At 46.2% G+C, this 22,292-nt stretch overlaps 1 protein-coding gene across 3 annotated transcripts in view; it reads left to right on the forward strand.

Annotated features, from left to right (window-relative positions):
- The window catches only part of MYOM2 (myomesin 2), a 66,308-nt gene extending 44,173 nt beyond the window's left edge, over positions 1-22,135 (forward strand). For all 3 annotated transcript variants that reach the window (XM_084758081.1, XM_084758082.1, XM_084758083.1), the window contains exons 21-37: positions 114-228; positions 1,112-1,268; positions 1,357-1,463; positions 2,850-2,894; positions 3,277-3,413; positions 6,441-6,585; positions 6,700-6,759; positions 8,038-8,105; positions 11,050-11,163; positions 11,333-11,420; positions 12,063-12,101; positions 13,919-14,024; positions 17,049-17,212; positions 17,462-17,498; positions 18,945-18,967; positions 19,440-19,495; positions 21,383-22,135. In XM_084758081.1, the coding sequence (XP_084614207.1) occupies positions 114-228; positions 1,112-1,268; positions 1,357-1,463; positions 2,850-2,894; positions 3,277-3,413; positions 6,441-6,585; positions 6,700-6,759; positions 8,038-8,105; positions 11,050-11,163; positions 11,333-11,420; positions 12,063-12,101; positions 13,919-14,024; positions 17,049-17,212; positions 17,462-17,498; positions 18,945-18,967; positions 19,440-19,495; positions 21,383-21,694 (1,773 nt within the window). In that variant the 3' untranslated portion in view covers positions 21,695-22,135. The remainder of the gene's footprint in view (positions 1-113; positions 229-1,111; positions 1,269-1,356; positions 1,464-2,849; positions 2,895-3,276; positions 3,414-6,440; positions 6,586-6,699; positions 6,760-8,037; positions 8,106-11,049; positions 11,164-11,332; positions 11,421-12,062; positions 12,102-13,918; positions 14,025-17,048; positions 17,213-17,461; positions 17,499-18,944; positions 18,968-19,439; positions 19,496-21,382) is intronic.
- The last annotated feature ends 157 nt before the right edge of the window (positions 22,136-22,292 follow it).

Here is a 22,292-nt window from a genome sequence, read left to right on the forward strand (position 1 = left end):
GCACTTCTGCTCAGAGGAAGAAATGAATGCAGACAGACCCAAACCCGTTCATTCCTTCAGTGAGACTGGGCATTGTCTGCCGTGGTGGCACATATTTCTTCTGTCATTTCAAGGTCAGTGACCTGCAGCAAGGTAAGACCTATGTATTCAGAGTGCGAGCGGTGAATGCCAGCGGACCAGGGAAGCCGTCAGACACGTCGGAGCCTGTGCTTGTGGAGGCCCGGCCAGGTGAGCCCCCACCTGTCAGCTGCTCAGCACAGGAGGCGTAACCCCACTGCAGGACACTGGGGGGGAGCACCTACCCTCTGTATGTAGGTGTGTGCATGGGTGGAGGCATGTTTAAATAGACAAATGGATACCCTACCATTTAAAGTTAAAAACAAATCTTTGATAATTTCATACATGCACATAATTCATTTTGATTATATACGCCCATCACCTGCTTAACCCCCTGCCCTCACCTTTTTTCCTTCCCCAAAAATATGTTTTAAGCAGAACTTGATTGGCAGAAGTAAGATTGAGAGCTGCCATGTGGGTGCGGGTGCCATGTGGGAATCAGACCCAGCTCCTCTGCAAGAGCAGCAAATGCTTTTAATGGCCGAGTCATCTTCCCACCCCTTCCCCATCGCTAGCTTCTAAGAGATGTATTCTGAATGTCTGATGTCAGGCCGGGTCTTGGTCAACACATACCAGGCAAATAGCAGCTCTCATTCCCCAGCAGACACAGAACTGATGCGGAGAAGGAAGAGTGTACGGGTGATGTAGAGCAGCATTAACATGCCCAGGTTATGGCCTGGGGGTGAGGGGTTGCTCCGAGAGGCAGCCCAGGGGTTTCTGAAGTGCTGGAGAGGATGCCAGCAGAAGGTTGGCATCCACATTTGATGATATAAGTGGCGTCAGCACAGCCAGCCAGCTGCCCTTTCCAGCCAGCTCCTTGAGGGGTGCCCACTCTTCCTAGCCTCTCTGGTCAATCTTGGGTAGACATTAAGTAAAACTGATGATGTAACCAATGTAAAACAAGCTTCCATTTGGCCTGTGCCACGCCCTCTCTGGAAAAGGAACCCAGGGGACACTGTGTCCCTGAGGCTCCTCTCCTGCCTCCTCCTTACAGGCACAAAGGAGATCAGCGCTGGTGTGGATGAAGAGGGCAATATCTACCTTGCCTTTGACTGCCAGGAAATGACGGACGCCTCCCAGTTCACCTGGTGCAAGGCCTATGAGGAGATTGCCGATGAGGAGCGGTTCGAGGTTCACACCGAGGGTGATCAGTAAGTTGTCTGGAAGTCAGAGGCTGTGAACCTTTGGCTTCAACAGGCAGGAGCTACTAACACTCACCTGTCTTTTTTTTCCTTCCAGCTCAAAGCTGTACTTTAAGAATCCAGATAAAGTAGACATAGGGACATACTCTGTATCTGTAAGTGACACGGATGGTGTGTCCTCCAGCTTCGTTTTGGATGAGGAAGGTAATGTCTTCCTGACATAGGCTTGTCATTCTCAGCTTTGTTACATGTCTAGAGATGAACTTGAATACAGAGAAAACACATTTGATGAGGAAGTAGGCTGGGTATGGGAAGAGCTCGTGAACCAGAACTACTTTAGAAACTTAGCAAATCAAGACTGAGGGCCTTCTCGCTGCCTCGTTCTGTCTTGGAGAGTATCAGACAGGGAAGCAGAACTTAATCTTTCCAAGGACCTCACTGTCTCAAAAAAGGGCCACTCCCGGGACAGCAGTGTGGGTTCACTCCTACCTCCCAATATGGCTCACAGAGGAGTCAGTTTCCAACCTGTGAAATTGGGGAGACACCTTCATCTCATACACTGTGGGAATGGAGGGAGGATGAAAATCTCAGAGGGCACTGGTGACATGCCTATGGCTCCACAAATTTGCAGGACTGGCTCAGTTTTGGGTAAAGTTTACCAAACTCGGGCAAACTGAACAAGGCGCATCCAAGAACAGAAGGTCGGCACTGTCAGTCCTTAAGCTGCACACAGAAGGGGCTCTCTGGCTGGTGTTTGAGGACTCTGTCCTTGCACGCACAGGAAGCATCCATGCATTCCTCTGCAGTGGACACAGGGCATCGTGCACCGGAGCTTTATGTAGTCACAAAGGATGAAGCTTCCACCTCGCTTTATATAACTGGTGACCAAGAAGACCTCACAGTTCCTGGTGTAGCTCACTTGGTTTCTACACACTTCCGCTGGGAGGTGTTACTGGGAACGAAGTTTGCTTTTGATTGGGAAGAGTTTGACTTCTTTATTTAGCACAAAGGAATGCTCCCATATACCCATCACATTTATGAATTCTAATTTTATGAGGGACAGGAGGAGAGGAAGAAGGTGAGGAGATGGAGTTCTGGCTTTGCTCAGCATTTCCTCAGGAGCCATGCCTGAGGAACTTGCCACCACGAGGGAGCTTCACTTTATCTGAATAAGAAGGAAATCCTGGAAGGGGAAAGAAACCCACCAGCCCCAGAATGTTCCATGAGAGGACCAGCTGCGGGAAGCACCTCCTGTGGTAGACAGAGCAGTGATCCCAGAGGTTGCCCCTTTATCCACTCTGCAGATAATTCTAGGTTTCCAGAGGGTCTGCCTTGCCCAGTCTCATGCTTCCATGCCTCAGTCTCAGCTGTCCCTTCAGCAAGCGGGTTGCATAGTAAGGACCATGGGTGGGGCAGACTGCTAGGTGTATTAAGGGCGAAAGCCCCTTCTCTGTCCTTACCTTTATTTTCATGTCCTCAGAGTAAGTCTTGGCGATATGAAACCTCAGCTCCTGCTCTGCCTTGATGTTCACAGACTTCCAAATGCATAGGTCAAAACTGATGAAGTTTTCATTTTTTTCTTAATTTTAGAACTTGAGCGCTTGCTGGCACTGAGCAATGAGATAAAGAACCCCAGTAAGTAGCCTCCCCACCTCATACACGCACCTGCAAGGGGAGGGAGGGCCTTCATTCGGCTTACAGTGGCCAGCAGAAATGCCAGCTTAGGATGTGGAAACTGCCTGTTCTAATCCAAGCTAGCTGTCTAGCACAGGTCATCTCAGAGTGTCACTCCTGAGCCTCTGACCATGGCCAGAGAGCTGTAAGGAACTCATCAAACAGGCAGCTTTATGCATGATTTTCATGTCTTGTTTCCATGGTCCCAGGCAATACCTCATGGTTTCACCTTCTTTAAATGTTTAGGAACTGGGGTGTAGCTGGTGTCTTACAATCTGCAGCTGGCCATCTGGGGAGGATCTATCTATTCACCACTGACTTATGATTTCTCTTCCTCATGTAGCAATTCCTCTGAAGTCAGAATTAGCTTATGAGATTTTTGAAAAGGGCCAGGTCCGCTTCTGGCTCCAGGCAGAGCACCTTTCACCTGATGCCAGCTTCCGGTTTGTTATTAACGACAGAGAGGTCTCGGACAGTGAGGTGAGTGCCTGGGTGTGAGCTCTGGTTCAGAGGGGCCTGGATTTGCTGGACTGGGAGTGAGCTAAAGCCTAGAGAAATCTGGGAATACTTGGAAGGTTCTCCGAATTAATATTTTGTGTGCATTCTCATCTTTTCTGAGTTCCAGAAACAGAAATTCAGAAGGTTGACCAGATGGCTCAAGGTTGCGGTTCTCATAGTGTTCAGAGAGTTGGTCTCAGTTTGGTATGACTTAGGTTGACTTTAAAACCCATGTATGTTAGAATGAAAAAACAAGTAACTATATTTTAGAGACTTAGAGTTTGGGTTTAGGATAAGGCTCAGGATAAAAGGTGGTGTCAGTTTGCTCTATCCTGGTACCCTGGGAAATGATTGCCCATGCTTCTCCTCTGACAGCTCCCATGGGGGCCACAAGGAGGGAAGAGTCTCAGGGGCATCTCAGTCCTCGCAGGCTGCGCCTTGGTGTGCGGGATCTGATCTAGACAGAGAAAGGGCTGGGGATCTCATAAATGCTTAATATGCTAAGATAAGACACTCGGCCTTTGTTCTACTTTTTGTGTATTTGTGCATTAACTTGTGTAAGTGTTTGAGGTATGTGCATGCATGGCACACATGTGATGAAAACCTCGGGTATTTTCTCCCAGGCATCTTTTACTTCTTTGTTGAGACAGGATATCTCACTGAACTGAAATTTCATCAAATATGTCAGCCTGGCTGGCCTTCAGGCTTCCAGAGATCTGCCTGTCTCTGCCTCCATCGGTGCTGTCTCTGGCCATGTGCTACCACACTGAGGTTTTTACCTGGGTTCTGCGATCCAAACTCAGTTCCTCGTGCTTGTGAAGCAAGCACTTTTCTGGATGAGCCACCTTCCTATCTTTTTGATTGTATAAAAAGAATCTCAAAATTACTACTGTCCTCATTTTTGACAGTGGAACAGTTGGAAGTCATTACCTATATTTAGATATATTAACCCTTGTCTAATTATAGCACACTGGGGAACCCAGTCATAGGACAATCTATTTTTAAGGGGTTTCATTTCTTCAGGGGTGGGGTGAGATGAGTCATTTACTGGTGTGTTTCCCTTTGCCCTAAATGCTTAGTGTAGTGTCCTTGGCACTTAACCACCTAGTCCTAAATTTCAAATTCAGTTGTTCACCACACACTTACCAACTGGGAGGTGGAAATAAGAGCCTACCCATGTTTGTGGATAGCCCACTCTGTTTCTCTGAGCTTTCCTATGTACTTGCAGCCTGGTCTTTATGTCTGGTGGTACTGGCAAAACAGGGTTAGAAAAATCTATCAAATATAAATCTTGGAATGTCAGAATCATGTGGTGTTTAAGATCACATGGTCCAGTCTGTCCCATGGGAGCCATAGATCCTTTTAGAAAAAGTGTAGCACAGGTAGATTTTTGTGGGGTGCAAAAAGCCAAGTGAACGCCTACTGTGTATGGATAGCACTGCCTGATCAAGGTAATTGGAGAAATTTTCTCTGAGCAGAGATCACACTAGGAAAAAAAGCAGAATATAGAGTAATTGCACATTATTTGCTGAACATCTTTTGATTAACATTTTCTACCTGCCACAGACAGCGTCATTCTGCTCCAGAGCTAATCTTTTGGAGTAGGAGTGTGCCATTTCACTTCTTTAATAAGCAGCCCACAGGTGACTTTCACATTTGAAGACTGATGCTGTTTTGTGAAAGTCACATAAAACCCTGTATTTATGGGGCTCATAAAATCACAGAACTTCATCTTGCTACATCAAGATGCTTAATTATTTTCTAAAGCCTTTTCAGACGCTGCAGTGAGGGAGCAGAAGAAGCTGAAGAGCCTACTGTGCCTTTAAGCTTCTGGTCGGTGAGACTCATACCTGTGATTTCTTAACTAGTTAGAGTGGGTTCCCACAGATCTGGAAACTGACCGTATGCTACCTGATGGTGATATCACAGGTACTGAGCATTTGCTGAGAAACTTGAAAGTTGCTTTTGATATCCAAATACCAACATTTGAAACTAGACAGCTACGCAAGGACCAGGGCAGAGGCCACTAGCTGCTCTCTTACTATGATATGGTGTTGACTCATTTCAGGACAAGGACAAAGTACTTTCTCTTATATCCTGTCATTAACCTGTTCCAGAAGGTTCTACCTCAAAACTGATATGCAGGCGTGTACCCTTTCATTTTGGCCTTTCTCAAGCATATAGATACACCTGTCTCCTCTTCTAACGCCTTTGAAAATATTCGATGATGTTTTATAAGTACACAACATGTGACTGGCATATTTTAAATAATATTTGGATTTCTTTCTGCGTTAATTTTTGTATGTTTATTGAAGATCAAAGCCTGGAGAGGGTGAGGCAGGCTTTAGCCATGTACAACCCAGAGTCTGTTTACAGTTTTAGAGGCTGAAGTTCATAGTTACTCACTAGGAAATTGCCTATCCATTTTCTCTTACCAGTGGAGAATGGTTTGTTTTCGGTCCTTGGTTCATCCAGAGACACAGTTGATAACCTTTCTTTCTGAGTTCCTTTAGATGTAATATCAGGTATGTCTTAGTCTTTTGTTGCTATGAAGAGACACCATGATCAAGGCAACTCATAAAAGAAATCATTTAATTGGGGGCTTGTTTACAGTTTTACAGGTTTAGTCCATGATCATCAAGGCAGGAAAAAGGCATGGTATTGGAACAATAGCCGAGAGCTTTACAGAGAGAGAGAAAGAGAGAGAGAGAGAGAGAGAGAGAGAGAGAGAGAGAGAGAGAGAGAGAGAGAGGGGAGAGAGAGAAAGAGAGAGAGAGAGAGAGGGAGGGAGGGAGAGAGAGAGAGAAAGAACCCTGTGTGGGCTTTTGAAACCCTTCTTCCCACAAGGCCACCCCTCCTAATCCTTCCCAAACAGCTCCACTCCTGGTGAGCAAGCATTCAAATATATGCGCCTATGGGGCCGTTCTCATCCCGACCACCACGTGGTATAACTGCCATGTGGAGACACAAATTCCTTATGCCATTCTCTATGTCTTTTATGGGTTCCAGACACACAGAATCAAATGTGACAGATCGACAGGCATGATTGAGATGGTCATGGATCGGTTTACTATTGAAAATGAAGGGACCTACACTGTGCAGATTCAAGATGGAAAAGCCAAGAATCAATCTTCACTGGTCCTCATCGGGGATGGTATGCTGCGGTGAACACTCTCACATGCCCACAGACCGTAGCTGAAAGAGAATTCCTTTGAGTGGAGAGAGCAGACATACTTCATCTCTCTCTTCTCTCTCTTTTCTTGAATAGCATTCAAGGCTGTCCTAGAAGAGGCTGAATTTCAAAGGAAGGAATTCCTACGGAAACAAGGTAAGTGGTAGCTCACTCACGTAGCAGCATAAAGTGCAGGTTTGGCTTTGTAATATGTCTCCAGCAGGCCCTGCATCTCACGGCTGGCTCTGAACACACTTAGAATAATCACACATTACGCCATCATTTTAGCTGTGAAAATTAGGAGCTGCGCCTGTCTTTAGCCCTCTAGGGGGATCTTGCCTATACTCCTCCTCCTTGCTTCTAATCTTGGCTGACCCATGCCTTGATGTTCGTATTTCCTGTTGCTGAGGATCATCATTCTCTGATGAGCATTTGTCTAACCAGCCTTGGCACTGATTGCTGACAGTCCCTGTGTCCTGCAGGCTGATCATCCTTCCCAACACCTTCCTGTCCATGACTCTCTGTCTGCCCCATGTTAATAATCTCACACAGAAGCTGTAGGAGCACAGGTTAGCTAAATTCTCTGCCTCCTTAAGCCCAGTAGAAACCCCCGGACAAGTCTGATGAGACTTCTCTGACCATGCCCATGACAGTGTCCAGACCACTCCCTATTTGGTCTTGCTGTCTCCATAGGTTTTAAAAATATCTATTTTGAATTGGAATAGAATTACCTCATTATCTGCCCTCCCTCTAGAATCTCCTAAGTATCCTTCTAATAAGCTCATCCACAGGCTTTCATACGAGGCACATATTGAATTCTAGCCATATAAAGTGTATTAATATGAAAAAATCACTACATAAGTCTAAAACCTGCTTCATATTTTTGTGTTGAATGAGAAAATAGCTTTATTAGGATATTACTTACTCCATGTTTACTCAGGTAGAAATGAGTGACAGGTTTGAAGAACACACACAGATTCTTCTCTGATCAGAAATAGCAAGCATTTACAAAGTGTGAGGCCACATGGCGTTGTCTTCAAGCTCATCTCTACTAAGTGTCTTACTTTAAAGATTTTATCACTATGCTGCTCAGTGCTCAGTTAGACGCGCTGGCCAGGAAAGAGAATGTGATGGGCTGAATATCGTAAATATTTAAAGAGTGGTAGACCCCATGCGCCAGAAGTGGGGTCTGTGTACTCCCACTAGGAACAGGAGGCTCAGGGAGAGTCAGCTCTAAGGCAAGTTGGCTTCAGGACTATAAGAAGTACCTTAGCTTTATAGGGCACAGCAGGTTCCTCCAGCCAACTCTGTTTATATATCAAAATATAACAGAAATATATTCAAATACATGTTCATATGTTATGTCATATCTACATGAGCTGTATTTATCTATACATGTAAATTCTTACTTTGGAACCTTCCCCTTTCCCACAGGCCCTCATTTTGCGGAGTATTTGCACTGGGATGTTACAGAAGAGTGTGAGGTTCGGCTTGTCTGTAAGGTGAGAGGCCCGACAGGCTCTCCTTCTTGTTCCCCACAGAGAGGCTGGTTATCGAGCAGCTGTGGGGAATGAAGTGGGTGGACCAGGGTTAGGAGCAACTAGTCAGAGACTCAGGGTCTAGTGAGCCCTGTAGAACGGAGACAGTAAGTGCTTATCCCTCCCTCTTCATAAAGCATTAATGTTGTGACATTCAAAAGAAGAGTCAAGGAGTAGTTTACTGCAGCGCTGGCTTAGGATGTTAGCTGTAAGAACACGAGAAGGGGGGGGGGTCACGAGGAAATGCAACTGCCAAGCTTTTCACACGACACCATCAGGGACTAAAAAGCATATTTGGGGAGCAGGTACTTAAGTTTTATGTTAATAATTCAGTAGTTAAATAAGCTTATTTCTAAGTTGTGTTTTAATCAGCAAACCTTTAATTTATTGAGTACTGTGAAAGAGCTAGGGATAAATGATTATAGAGCATTATTTTTTGTCCTCAAACTATTTACAAGCCCAAGTAGGAAAGACAAAAATAAGCAAGATGGTGACTCATGGGGCAGGACAGGTGCGGGGTCCAGGGGATGAGATGAAGAACAGGAGCTGAATGACACCCTTAGCCATAGTCAGACAGCAGAGCCAATGCTAAGTGCATTTGCACAGTAAGGAGCTATGGAGCTGCATTAAGGGGGCCGCCAGTGCGTGTGGGACTGTAAGGTCAGTGCGTGTGGGACTGTAAGGTCAGTGCGTGTGGGACTGTAAAGTCAGTGCGTGTGGGACTGTAAAGTCAGTGCGTGTGGGACTGTAAGGTCAGTGCGTGTGGGACTGTAAGGTCAGTGCGTGTGGGACTGTAAGGTCAGTGCGTGTGGGACTGTAAGGTCAGTGCGTGTGGGACTGTAAGGTCAGTGCGTGTGGGACTGTAAGGTCAGTGCGTGTGGGACTGTAAGGTCAGTGCGTGTGGGACTGTAAGGTCAGTGCGTGTGGGACTGTAAGGTCAGTGCGTGTGGGACTGTAAGGTCAGTGCGTGTGGGACTGTAAGGTCAGTGCGTGTGGGACTGTAAGAAGGGTGGGTGTAATGGTGGAGTCTGAAGTATTGACATTAGGAGGCAGAAAGCCAGCCCTTTACTGAACAACAGGCTGCTCACATTGGCAGTTACTTACACTGGCTTACAGCTTATACTGGCATTACATACCAGAAACGCCAATTTTCTCAAGTCATCACCACACATGGAAACATGTATTTCTACTGTATGTTTCTAGGCCTTGGCATTATAAACCTCAGCTCATTAGGAGGTCAGAGGTCAGGTCCAGGAATGAGGAGCACGACTGATGCTCTGGATCTGACCATAGCACAAGGACAGGGGGCAAACATGTGAGGTCCACTTCCTGGGCCTCGGACAGCATCTTAGTGCTAGGTAATTGCCCATAAATGTTTGAAACTACCCAAGGTCCCCTGTCCACAGAGACACACATATCAGGAAATGAAGAAAATCATTCTTGAAACAAGTACTTTGCAATCTCATGCATTTGTTTTTCACACATACATGCTGCAAACTATCTTTCTAAATATTTTTTTCACTCAGTGATACCATGGCAGGTATTACTCTAGTTATTTATGTGACAAAATACACAGGGAAAATATATTTCAGGATATACATACATATATCTTTACAGAAAAGCATTTGAAAACAAAAGAAGTATTTAATAGAAACCTTAATAATAATTATAGTAAGAAAGCATCTTGGTAGTTTGTCATATAGAGCAGTGTGATGGGACAGTGGGGTCCCGTCGGGATGGGCATGGTGAGCCTGTGATGTCTGAGAGATGAGCTTGTTTCTAAGTCTAATGCCCATGGACACATTAGACACCTGAGTGTTCCAGTGTGACAGGGATGAATTACAGGGTCAGAGAAGATAAGCGGGGGCTGTCCCTGGGTTAGGACCCCTCCAGTTTAGAGAAGAGACTGAAGGGCACTGGGAAGGCTTTGATCCCACACACACAGAGTAGAAGCTTTCGCCCTGATGAGCAGAGTGAGCCTAGGAGTCAGAGAAGGATGGCAGAGGCTGGTGCTGCAGGGAGACCCAGAAAGGCCTGGAAGTTACCACCCGATGATGTATGTTCACTCATGCTCAGTGCTGTGGGACCCTGTTGCCAGGGTGGCTGGTGCATGGTCTCCATCCATCCCTTACACACTGTGAATGGCCTTTCTGTACCAGGCTGACTTTCGACTCTGGGGGCTAAAGCAGGCAAAAGCACACATGGTGTGGGTATGTGATTCCCTGGTGTCACTGTGACAGTATTGCATATAGAGGCTGTGGAAATTCCAAACACATGGCATTACTGCTCTAGAGAGCCAATCCCGTGACATCATTTGTAATGTTCCATTTCTGGTGTTATTTGTGTGGGGTCTGTATGGATGGGGATGTAGATTCCTCAGCATCTTGGAATCCAATCTCATTCCATATCAGTTAGCAACGTGCATGTGGGTGCGGCTGCACTCCATCAGAACCCTGCAAAGCTGAGCTTCTAAAGCTAGAGGCTCAACTGAGGAATTCCCACACAGGAAAGCTCGCCGTCCATGAGTGCATCATTGCTCCGTGTCCATTCACCCTAACATTACACTTTCAAAGAGGAGTCTCCCAGTGACCCATAGAGCTTTAGATCCATAGATCTGAGGAACATTTATGACTCAAAGCACTTTGCTTAGGCATCATTAGTGACACTCCCCATTAAACAAGAGATTTTCACACCTACTGACTCCAGGGGCTGCGAGGGCTTTTTGTTTCCAGGAGACAATTGAGAAATGTGTTTGCCATTATTAGAAGTGACAGTTCTTCCATGAGTCCCCTGCTGAGATTGTTGAGGGTAAATGCTGGTGTTTCTTTAGGTTTGGAGTTGACTAACCCTGAAGGATTTTTTTTCTCTCTCCTGAGCCATGGTGATTCACTTGGGATTTCTTTTGCAGGTTGCAAACACCAAGAGGGAAACGGTTTTCAAATGGCTCAAGGATGATGTTCTTTATGAAACCGAGAAACTGCCAGACCTGGAAAAGGGGATCTGTGAGCTGCTTATACCAAAGGTACGATGCAGCTGGAGAAACAAAACAGCGCTGTTCATAACTCATAAACTCAGCAATGTCTTCCAATCTGCACACTGATTTCCAATGCCTTGCTAGGACAATGTCCTAATACAACATCTCATGTCATGGTACTGATTCCACATAAATATGGAATGTGTTTTATTCATAGTTGTCTAAGAAGGATCATGGTGAATACAAAGCAACCTTGAAAGATGACAGAGGTCAAGATGTGTCTGTCCTGGAAATAGTTGGCAAAGGTAAAATGGTACCTTCTTTGTCTTACAGTAAAATCCATTTTGTCCACGGAATGAGGCGTACTGTGGAGGAGTGCTTGTGGGTACCCTCAGCTTTCTGCCCATGCTATGGGGAGTACAGAGGAGGTATAGTCATGTGCTCACTGAGCCGACAGAGCTCCATTCTGTCCCCAGAATGGCAGGTGCTATGCAAGTGCACTCACGCACACTCTGAGCTGTGTGCATTTTGCCTCTGTGGTGACACTGTAAAAAACAAAGATTATGCTTTGTCTACATTATAAGAGCGTTAGGAAAATGCACAATATCACTTTGGGCTTAGATGAAATGTCACATCCTCTCATCAGAAGCCAGGTTTGATCCCTTTACGAATGCAGTTAAGATGATTGAAGCTCTTATGAAGTTATTCAAATCAATGTACAGTTGAATTTATGTTGAACAAAATGTTCTTGTCCCATGTTTAAAAGGCGAATAGGTTAGAAGGATTTATGGTGCACATAAGCCTTTTATGGACAAATATTACCATTTTAATGTTTCAGTTTTCAAATGAGTAGCACAGTTTCCTGTGTCAATTTAATTAGACATGGAAAATGATGCTTTCTGTTAAAGTTACACTCCATGATGGTCCATTTCCCTTCTCCTTTCCAGTGTACGAGGACATGATCTTGGCAATGAGTCGTGTGTGTGGTAAGTAAACACCTCTGAGTTTTAAAGACTGGTTGGCCGAAGCATCTCTGTTTCCTGGGGTGGGCACTCACCTCTCAGAAGACATTGGTGGCCTGGGTGTGTTCCATGCCTGGACTTGGGTGGCTGGCAGGAGAGTAACCAGTTACCTGCCCACACCGTGCTACCCCCTCAGAGCTTTGCGGGGTCAGTAAGGAAGGCTATGTTTAGCTTCGGAAGCCCCCCGCTGGCCTTGCTCACCAGGCACCACTGACAACTTGCCTCTGCCCAACGTTGGAAATTTAAAAAAATCCACAGTTGCCATTAGTCTTTCTTCAAACATTGAATAGTAATCATGGATATTTAACACCCAGACCTTATAGTCTGTGCACTGAGCTGAGCCATTTACTTTTCTATAGAAATCAGAGAAGCAAAAACACTGTTCATAAACTAAAAAGAGTAGCTTACATGTCTACAATGAGTAGTCTTATTACTCTAGAGTCTGTAGGTTTGCAGGCATGTTCAACCTGTGACCCACTGGCCACATGCGGCTGCACAAAGTCAACGGTAGCTATGAATGTGGCCCAACACAAAATCATAACTGCGGTGGTATGAGACTTTTGGAATTTTTTTCCTGTAGTTCCATTGTGAGGCTCTCCGGTGTGTAATTTGTAGGTGACAACATTGTGTGCGAAAGGGCTGACACACACGCTCGAGGACACCCAAGTTACATTTTCTGATCACGTAGCCACAGCGTGCATAGGCAAGTGGGTGCCAGACTGCTAAAGGCCAGCTATGGATTATTTTTTGAAAAACTGTATGCTTCTTTGGTCTTAAGCAAAGGGCTTTTCAAAGTACTCTGGCAGGGCAAGTGTGTGTTTAATGAAAGAATATGAATGGGGGCTCACCAGAACCCACAGCCTCTTCACCCCAATTAGAGTCCTGTGCTTTCCTGGGTTTCCCATGAAAGCCACTGGGTGCTTATCTCTAATACTTTGCAAACAGCATTGCGAGGTGGACCTTTTGCTTTTGTTTGGTGAAAGGACCAGGCCACATTTCAAAATGAGTTTCCCTTGGCTTTCAGTGAGTCAAGTGCTAACCCAGTGGGTGTGCGTGCTGCTTGTGAGACGAGCCAAGCCATTTGAAAAGTGGCTTTGCTCTTAGACTTTGGCAGGTTGCTTTGTATTATCTATCTTATAATGTGCTGGAGGGCCCACCTGCTGATTACAGAGCTGGTCACACGTAGAGAGCGGATGAGTGCGACAGACTAGCCTCAAATGATGCTTCTGAAACTCTCAGCTCACTCCTTCACACAAAGCAGACCCAGGAATCTTCTATGGGGATTTGGGTGGGGATGGAGAGCAAGCAAAGAAGTCTCCATGTGATCAGACCCCTGGTGTCTCTGTGACACTTCAGGTAGAGAGGAGTGAGGTGCACATGATGTGAGGGTGGAGGGTTCATCTGACTCTCACACCTCCCTTCTTTGTGGGTTTTCTGTAGCTCTTCAGATTTGGGCCAATTAATATAAAAGTTTTCACAGTCATTGTCAGACTATTTTGATTCTTCTGAGCAAGCCAAACTGCTAAGGGCCAGGTGTGGATTATTTCGAAAAACTTTGTTTCTTTGTCTTAAGCACAGGGCTTTTCAAAGTACTGTAGCAGGGTAAGTGTGGGTTCAACGGAAGCATATGGCATAGGAGTGAGGTGGGAGCTGCTGCTGCTGTGGCAGGAGTGAGCACCAACTGAGGACGGATGTGCTGGTGGGATGGATGGATGCACCTTACCAGGCCACAGGCCTGTCCCTCTTCTCTGAGATCTGAGATAACATCTTGTCATCTTCAGGAGCCTCTGCCTCACCGCTGAAGGTTCTCTGCACCCCAGAGGGCATCAGACTTCAGTGTTTCATGAAGTATTTCACGGAGGAGATGAAGGTCAGCTGGTATCACAAGTGAGTACGAGAGCATGTGTCTGTGGTTGCAGCAGCCCGGACTCTCAGCAAGTTCAGGCTATAACCGTGATCTCAGGAATTGTGCCAAGCTTTGTATGGGTGGGCCATGCGGCAGTAGGGAGGGTTTGGGCAAAGGAGAAAGACAAGGAAATGTCAGAAGTTGTCAACAGCTTCCTCACCTAGTGCTTACTGATGGCAAACATTCTCAAAGCACATCATCCTGGCAGTGTGAAGAGCAGCAAGGGACCAATGTTTAGGGTCAAAGCTCCAACCCTCCAACCAGTGGCTTTCTCACTAGACAGGGGTAAGAAGAGAAGGATCCAAGAAGCCCAATAGTTAAAATAACAACACAGGGTGTAGGGAAAACCTGCATCAGTGGGGGACACTCAGTCCATAGATCCCAGTGAGAATTTTGCAGAATGCAGATGTAGGCACAGACATTTGTTATTTGCTATAAAAAATGCCAAGTCATAGATCCAAGAATGCAGAAAATACCACTTTAAATAACAGACTGGAAATCTAGCCCGCGTGAATGGGAAACAAGCCGAAGGAATGCAGCAAAAATGTTCTTCAGAAAAAGGACTTTGTTTCTTGCTGAAGGGTGAATTAATGTATTGTGCATCTATGGCAAAGCTCAACTATCTGAGTATTGAGCACTCCAGAGAGGAATCCCAGCCACTCAAGGGGGTCTCCTGCTGTCATTACAGGAAAAACAAAGCTTGCATGCTTTGACCTCAGGGTGTATGTGTTTTCTCAGCTCTCCTGCAGTGGTCACATAGGCTCCCCTGAATCAACGTGGGCTCCAACTACCTGCAAGAAGGAGATGCCTTCTTTCTTCTGCATCTTACCTTCAGTGTCTTTAGACAGGGTGGGACAGGTGTTGAGATGAAGGCTTCCAGTGGGGAGTTGAGGTGATGGGTAGTTTCTCTACCACTCTGGGCAGGACTGTGACCTGTGACAATTTTCTAAGCATACAGTACCTTTGAGTTACAGAGACAGAATGACATCTACAGATTTAAGGACCATATGGGTAGATCATGATAGAGTGAGATTGAAGAAGCTACAGGAGTTATTGCATACTTAGCGATAGGGGCTAGTGACCCACACAGCACTTGAATTAGATTGCAAATCCCTATTTGTGGTGGATGCTGTCTCCCTCTGACAACCAGGGAGTGTGTTACAACTTTCAAACAACACTCAGTCACTACATGGGGGTGGGGTGTGTGCGCTGATGTGTTTCAGGTGGACAGCAGGAGGGCCTTATCAATGTGTCTGTTCACACTGAACCCTTTGCCTCAAGTCTGTCTGGCTTTGGAGGCATCAACAGCCCTGTTGTAACTGCCCACTGTGTGCTTGTATGGGTCTTTGCAGGCCTGGAGGCACTGTCTGTCTAATCCTCTCTTGGATAGTCAGTTCATGGAAGGTGGCAGGGAGACTGACTGCACAGCATATTTTTGGTGAACAAATTTTCTTTTCTGTAGAACCAGAAAGTCTATATAATAAAGTCTTGTTATTCCTTTTGGGTAGGAATGGGCAGTTGTAAGTGTTGAAGTGACCTTTCCATTGCTTTGGTAATAGTGATTTTGCTCTGAGATTACCAGAGGTCTAGCATTTGTATGTGCCACCCTCAGGTAAAGAGCCAGTTGATGAGGATGAACCTACCAGGATGTGAACAAAGCATTCTGGCTAAAAAGCTGTGAGCCTGCACTATAGCTCTGATTTCTGCCTTCCCAAGGGCACCAAGTCTCTGTGTGTCCTCCTGCAGGGGTGTTCTGTGTTCTGTGAGGCAAGTGTAGTGCCTTGAGATTACACCCTTTTATATCTGCCTGGCTGGGTCTTTCATGGAGTCTTCCTGTCCACCTCCCTCCCCATCTGCCTACATTCCTGATGTACTAGTCAGTTTCCAATCCAGGCTTGACATGCTCCATGTCGCCACATTACAAGTGTTGCCTGTTGGAGCTATTTCACAGTGAAGAGGGCCAGAGAATTCCTTCTTACTGAACTACAGAGTACATAGTGCCAGCAAGGCTAATAGAATTACCATAAGCTCGATTCTCTGTAAATCCCCAATCAGTCCTCTAAATTATAGTAACTTGAAAATGATACATACACTTGGACTGCATATATAATTAGATATGTGTCCACACCAGGCAGGCTGGTTTGAGAACAGGTAACTGTTGGAGCACAGTATTGGGGGACTTAGTCTTACTTGCATCTTAAAAGTTGGGATAGAGTACATATAACATAAACTTTATTATTTCATACATTGTAAGGGTGCAGTACAAACATGCCTTGGCTCACCATCTTTGCTACCCATCTGCAGAGCCTTGGCCTTGTAAAATGGAACGTTGCCTCCACTGTACACTGCTCTCCTACTCTCTGCTCTTGAATGTGGCAATTCTGGTAACCTCAGATTGTAGAAACATGTTTATCCACATGTGACCAGATTTTAAAGTGTGGCTTAATGCTGTGAGAATTCATGCATGTTGTAGTGTGTATCAGTCCCTTCTTCTTAAAGGATCAGCAGTATTCTGCCATGTGGGTGACCTGCGGTTCAATTATCCATTCACCTGTCAGGGCCCTCATGGCTGTCCACATAGCCCAGTGTGAATGCTACTGCTGCTGATGTGTATCCAAGTCCCCACTTTCAGCTTTTGAACACGCACCTAGAGATGGGATTGCTGTAACAGGTCATAAGTTCTATGCGCAGTATTCTTAGGAATTGCCAAATCAAGTATTCTAAAGTCCTTTAAGTTACAATCACTTAGGAGGTTTCAAGAGTTATTAATGTACAGGAGGTTTCAGGAGTTATTAATGTACTTAAGTTTATAATAGCCAGAAAAGTCCTCTCCAAACCTAATGTGCCATTGCATGAGCAAATGAGTAGACCCTTCTCAACCAGAGGTGAACAAGCAGACCCTTCTCATTCAGACATGCTAGTGTACTCTCACAAGTGTGAACGTTAAGATCCAGAGGCTGAACTGAGCATGCCCATGAACTGAGCATGCCCATGTTGCTTTCTAGAGAGGCTAAGATCGCATCCAGTGAGCACATGCGCATTGGAGGAAGTGAGGAGATGGCATGGCTGCAGATCTGCGAGCCCACAGAGAAGGACAAGGGCAAATACACTTTTGAGATTTTCGACGGCAAAGACAACCACCAGCGCTCGCTGGACCTTTCTGGACAAGGTACGGGAAGTTCACTGTAGCCCCTCACACTCTTGGGAACAACCCACATGGGTACTGAAATGAAAAAGGTGCATTGAATAACTCACCTGGCGTTAGACCGTTCACTTGGAGGGAACTGCTTGAGAGAAATCAATTCATTAGTTTGATTACTTGTCAGTTTTCATTTTATTAGCTATCTAGTAGAACATCTGAGTGGATAAGAGTTAAACACATGGAAACATGAGTGACATATGGAATGTTTCCTTACAGCTTTTGATGAAGCATTTGCCGAGTTCCAGCAACTCAAGTAAGACCCACAGCTTGCTATCGCTGTGTCTGATGGGGGCAGTTTGGGGGGCTGACTGGTTTATACTGGCCACTTACAGAATCATTCATAAATGCCTTAGTGATTCTGAGAATACTGTTCTCAGGATGAAAATACAAATTTAAGAAATACAATAAGATCAGGGCAACCATTCCCGCCCACACACTAGAAATGCATCGTGTATCAACTTCCTAGGGCATCAGAACCCTGGATTACTTTAAATGATTAAAATGATGGATTCAGCAAATCATCATATTCCAGGTGACATGCTACACAGAGCAACTGTTAAAGAATGCCTCACATTTTCAAATGAGTGTCTGAATTTTATAATATTAATGCTGAGGACAGTCCTTGGCACTTACAAAATTATTCTAAATTATTCAGGATGCCTTTTTTGAGTGGATATGTGACAAGTGTGATAAATTAGAAATTGACAATTTAACAAAATACCTATGGTCTAGCAGATGGCTTAGTCAGCCAAGTGGGTCCTTAAAAGCCATGTCTAAGAAAAAGGAGCTGGGAACGGAAGGGCACACCTGTAACCCGGGCAGTGGGCAGGCAGAGACAGCGCACCTCTAGCTAGGGTTTCTGGCCAGCCAGTCTAACCAAATCAGCAAGCTAGGGGCGGGGTAGGAGAGAGAGGCAGAGTAGGAGAGAGAGAGGGGGTTTGGGAGGGAGAGAAGGGGTGAGGGAGGGAGAGAGAGGGGGTGAGGGAGGAAGAGAGAGGGGGTGAGGGAGGGAGAGAGAGAGGTGAATGAGAATCCTGCCTCAAAAATTAATAAGGTGGAAAGCTTTTAAGGAAGGCAGTTAATATCAATGTTTGGCTTCCACATGTACACATATCCACACCTGTACATACACAAGTACACACACACACACACACACACACACACACACACACACACACACACACCTAAAAGTCTTTAATGTAGTCTAGTGAATCTGGTGCACAACAATGCATCTCCCCAGCCTGAGAGTTTGCACGCTAATCTTCTTTTTTGGTTTTAACATCCTTCTCATCTCTCAATGATCAGATCCTCTGCATGGGTACAGTTATACACCCTTAGACCCAATCACAGTAGAAAAATATTGCAAAGGCAGCATATCCTTATAGGCATTCCCTAAATAAAAGGTTAGGGACTCTTTACACAGTGTTGACTTCATCATCTTGTAAGTGACTAGAGATGACTGGCAAGACCTAGGAGGATGAGTATATGTTGTATGTAAACACAGCGCATTTTCATCTCAGGGACTTGCATATGCATAGATTTTAGTATCCTTGGGGTTCAGCTCTGGAACCAATGGGGGGATGGCTGTATAGCTATGTATCATTAGACTTCTCAAACTTCTCAAGTGGATGGTGTATTTTTGTCAGTAGCGTTTCTTACAACTCTCTCCCTCCCTCCCCTCCCCGTTTGTGATTTCTAGGGCGGCTGCATTTGCCGAGAAGAGTGAGTACTTGTGGGGTGATTATGTGGATGGGTGGGGGAGGTGCGCAGGTCACACGGTTGGTTTAGTGGATCAGTAACAGCACCCCCAGTCTGAGTGCACCCTGATCTTTTGGCTTCTGCTCCTTCCAGCCTATGTCTTACCTGACCCCCTTCTACTTCTTGTCTTCATTCACCCTCAAAAGATTCTGTTCCCCACACGCCAGGACCCTCCCCTTTGTGAGCCATAGCTCTTCCTGCTTGTAGTCCTTGATATGACGCCTTGGGTCAGTCTACCCTCATTTCTATTTCCTTGGTGCTACTTGTCCCCTAACCTGTGCCGAGTCAGCCATTCCTTGTCTGTGTCTGGGTGCTTCTCCACATAACCTTCTGTTTGTGTCCTCTCCTGGATGTACACCTGTCATTTCCTGTTTCCACCTTGGTATCACCTGGTGTCAGCCTCAGGCCTCCTCAACCCAGCTCCTTTCCTTTGTAGATCGTGGCAAGGTGATTGGCGGCTTACCTGACGTGGTGACCATAATGGAAGGCAAGGTGAGGGCAGACACCTGGGGACAGGTGGCATGAGGGTAGTGATGCAGGGTGGGACACAGTGCAGAAATTGCTCCCCATTCAGCCTGCAGGGTACCCAGACTACCTCCCATTATGCTGTCACCCCTCTGTCTTGCACCCCTGGTAACTTCTGCAAGCGAGAGGTGGGATAGAGTCAAAGTTGGGGTGTTTAGGGTTTGGCTAGTGTGTGTGAGGCCCTGGGCTTCACTCTTTGTACTGAGCAAAACAACAAGAGTAGCAGCAGCAACAGCAGAAACTAGTATTGCAAACCTTCAAAGACCAGCCACTTGCTATAAGGGCTGTGGTGTCCACAGGGTCTGATGTCACCAGGTTCAGGGGCTCCTCTGAATGAGGTAGTGCATCAGCTCCCATCTGCCGTGAAACTGTGAGCTACCACCTTTGAACTGAACAGTCACAACTTCTTTAATGTAAAAGAAAAGAAAAAAAAAGACTGTTCTAATTTCCAAGGTCATTTTAGAATCCATGATTGAGGTTTTAATTTGTCTCCCATCAGTAGAGTTATTGATATCTAATTGGCACTTCTGCTGCATGATTTTAGCTCAATGTCGTGGGGACATAGGTACTCGAAGGACTTTATTAGGCTCAAATGCAAAATTTATAGACCTCTTAAATAGCCAGTGAAAGCACAGACAGCCCCTGAGATGGAGTAACTGTGACATCACAGAAGGTGTGAGTGTGGAATTAATAGTCATGGGCTGCAGGTTTGTTGAGCCCAGGCAAGTGTGTAGTTGCTGCATCCAAGGTAGGAAATACAGAGGTCTTTGGATTTTCCAGGAGAATTGGGAACAGACTCCTAAGTCTAAACGTAAAAGAAGTATAGGAGCTAAAGGATGGTCCACCTAGAAAGAGAAAGAGTTCCTCTTAGAGACAGGGTGGTGCTTCAGCTCCCAGCACCCATGCTGAGTGACTCACAACCTCTGCTGATGCCGACTCCAGGGAATTTAACGCCTTATTACTCCTTCCACAAACAGCTATACTCACACACACATCCGCTTATACAGACACGCAGGAGTGCACATAAATGAGAATAAAAACAAACTTAAAACATTTCAAAATAAGTTCAGGGGCACAATAACAGTGACTCCATAACCCTCAGGCCCAGCTTGGAGCGTGGAATAAGCAGAACCATTTCCATAGCTCTTCCTTGGATCCTCCCTCACACCACAGTGCTCCTCTCCCCTCCTCCCCCACAGCACAGTGCTCCTCTCCCCTCCTCCCCCATATCACACTGCTCCTCTCCCCTCCTCCCCCACAGCACAGTGCTCCTCTCCCCTCCTCCCCCACAGCACAGTGCTCCTCCCCCACAGCACAGTGCTCCTTTCCCCTCCTCCCCCACAGGACAGTCCTCCTCTCCCTTCCTCCCCCATAGCACAATGCTCCTCTCCCCTCCTCTCCCACAGCACAGTGCTCCTCTCCCCTCTTCCCCCTCCTCCCCCACAGCACAGTGCTCCTTTCCCCTCCTCCCCCACAGGACAGTCCTCCTCTCCCTTCCTCCCCCATAGCACAATGCTCCTCTCCCCTCCTCACGCACAGCACAGTGCTCCTCTCCCCTCTTCCCCCTCCTCCTCCACAGCACAGTGCTCCTCTGCCTTCCTCCCCCTCCTCCCCCACAGCACAGTGCTCCTCTCCCCTCCTCCCTTTGGAGCCTGTGTGGATGAAGGGTTGTAGATGTAACGAATGATTAACAGGTGCCAGTGGGCACAACAGAGATCAGTATGGCCTTTTTTTTCCTTTTAACATTCACTATTGGAAAATTCCACACACGTTTGCCGTGATCAAGCCCACCCACCCCCTTCCCTCCTACTCCTTTTCTAACTGTCTTTCTCTATCCACATCTTCCCTCCAAAGACCTTGAACCTCACCTGCACGGTGTTTGGGAACCCTGACCCTGAAGTGGTCTGGTTTAAGAATGACAAGGACATTGAGCTAAGCGAGCACTTCTCCGTGAAAGTGGAACAGTCCAAGTATGTCAGCCTGACCATTCAGGGGGTGACTGCTGAGGACTCGGGCAAGTACAGCATCAACGTGAAGAACAAATATGGAGGGGAGAAGATTGACGTCACGGTCAGCGTGTACAAACATGGGGAAAAGATCCCAGACATCTCACCTCCCCAGCAGGCCAAACCCAAGCTCATCCCAGCCTCTACCTCATCTGAATAAGGGGATCCCACCTGCCCCAGGCTGGAGAGATGGGCGTTCAGGGGCATTTGGAAGTCTTAGCATGTTGTATGCTGTGTTGAGTGGATGTCAGTTCTGAGTGATACCACACGTGGCAAGATGGGTGACACACATCAGGCTTTTGATTTTTGCACTTTGTGATTCAAGGTTTATGTGTGAAGGAAGAATCTAATGTTTTTGTGTGAGCTCAAGAGTAGGTGGCAGTGGAAAGTGAGCTGAGTGAGGGGGGCTGACGGGTCCAGGATCATGGGTGTGTGGGGTGATGGTCCTAGCATGTGATGGTCTGGATAAAGTTACCACCATCCTGAGGGCGATGGAGGGGCCTGCAGGACACATCTCAGGAAACCTTTTTTGGAGCCTTTGATCATGTTACCTGCTTACCTTTTTTTGTCTTGCTTTAGACTAATAAAAAAATAAAAGGCATCATGCTGTGATTTCTGTGCCAACATCTGAACCAACATGTTTACCTACATGTCCTTGTCTTGGCTCAGTGAGTTCCTCTGGCTTTTGTGCTCCTGTGGTGTGCAGACCATGGGTCATATCTAAAAAGCCAGGGGTAGGAGACAGTCTCCCAGAGAGT

Source organism: Acomys minous, assembly GCF_964271855.1.
Source record: "Acomys minous genome assembly, chromosome: 15".
NCBI lineage: Eukaryota > Metazoa > Chordata > Mammalia > Rodentia > Muridae > Acomys > Acomys minous.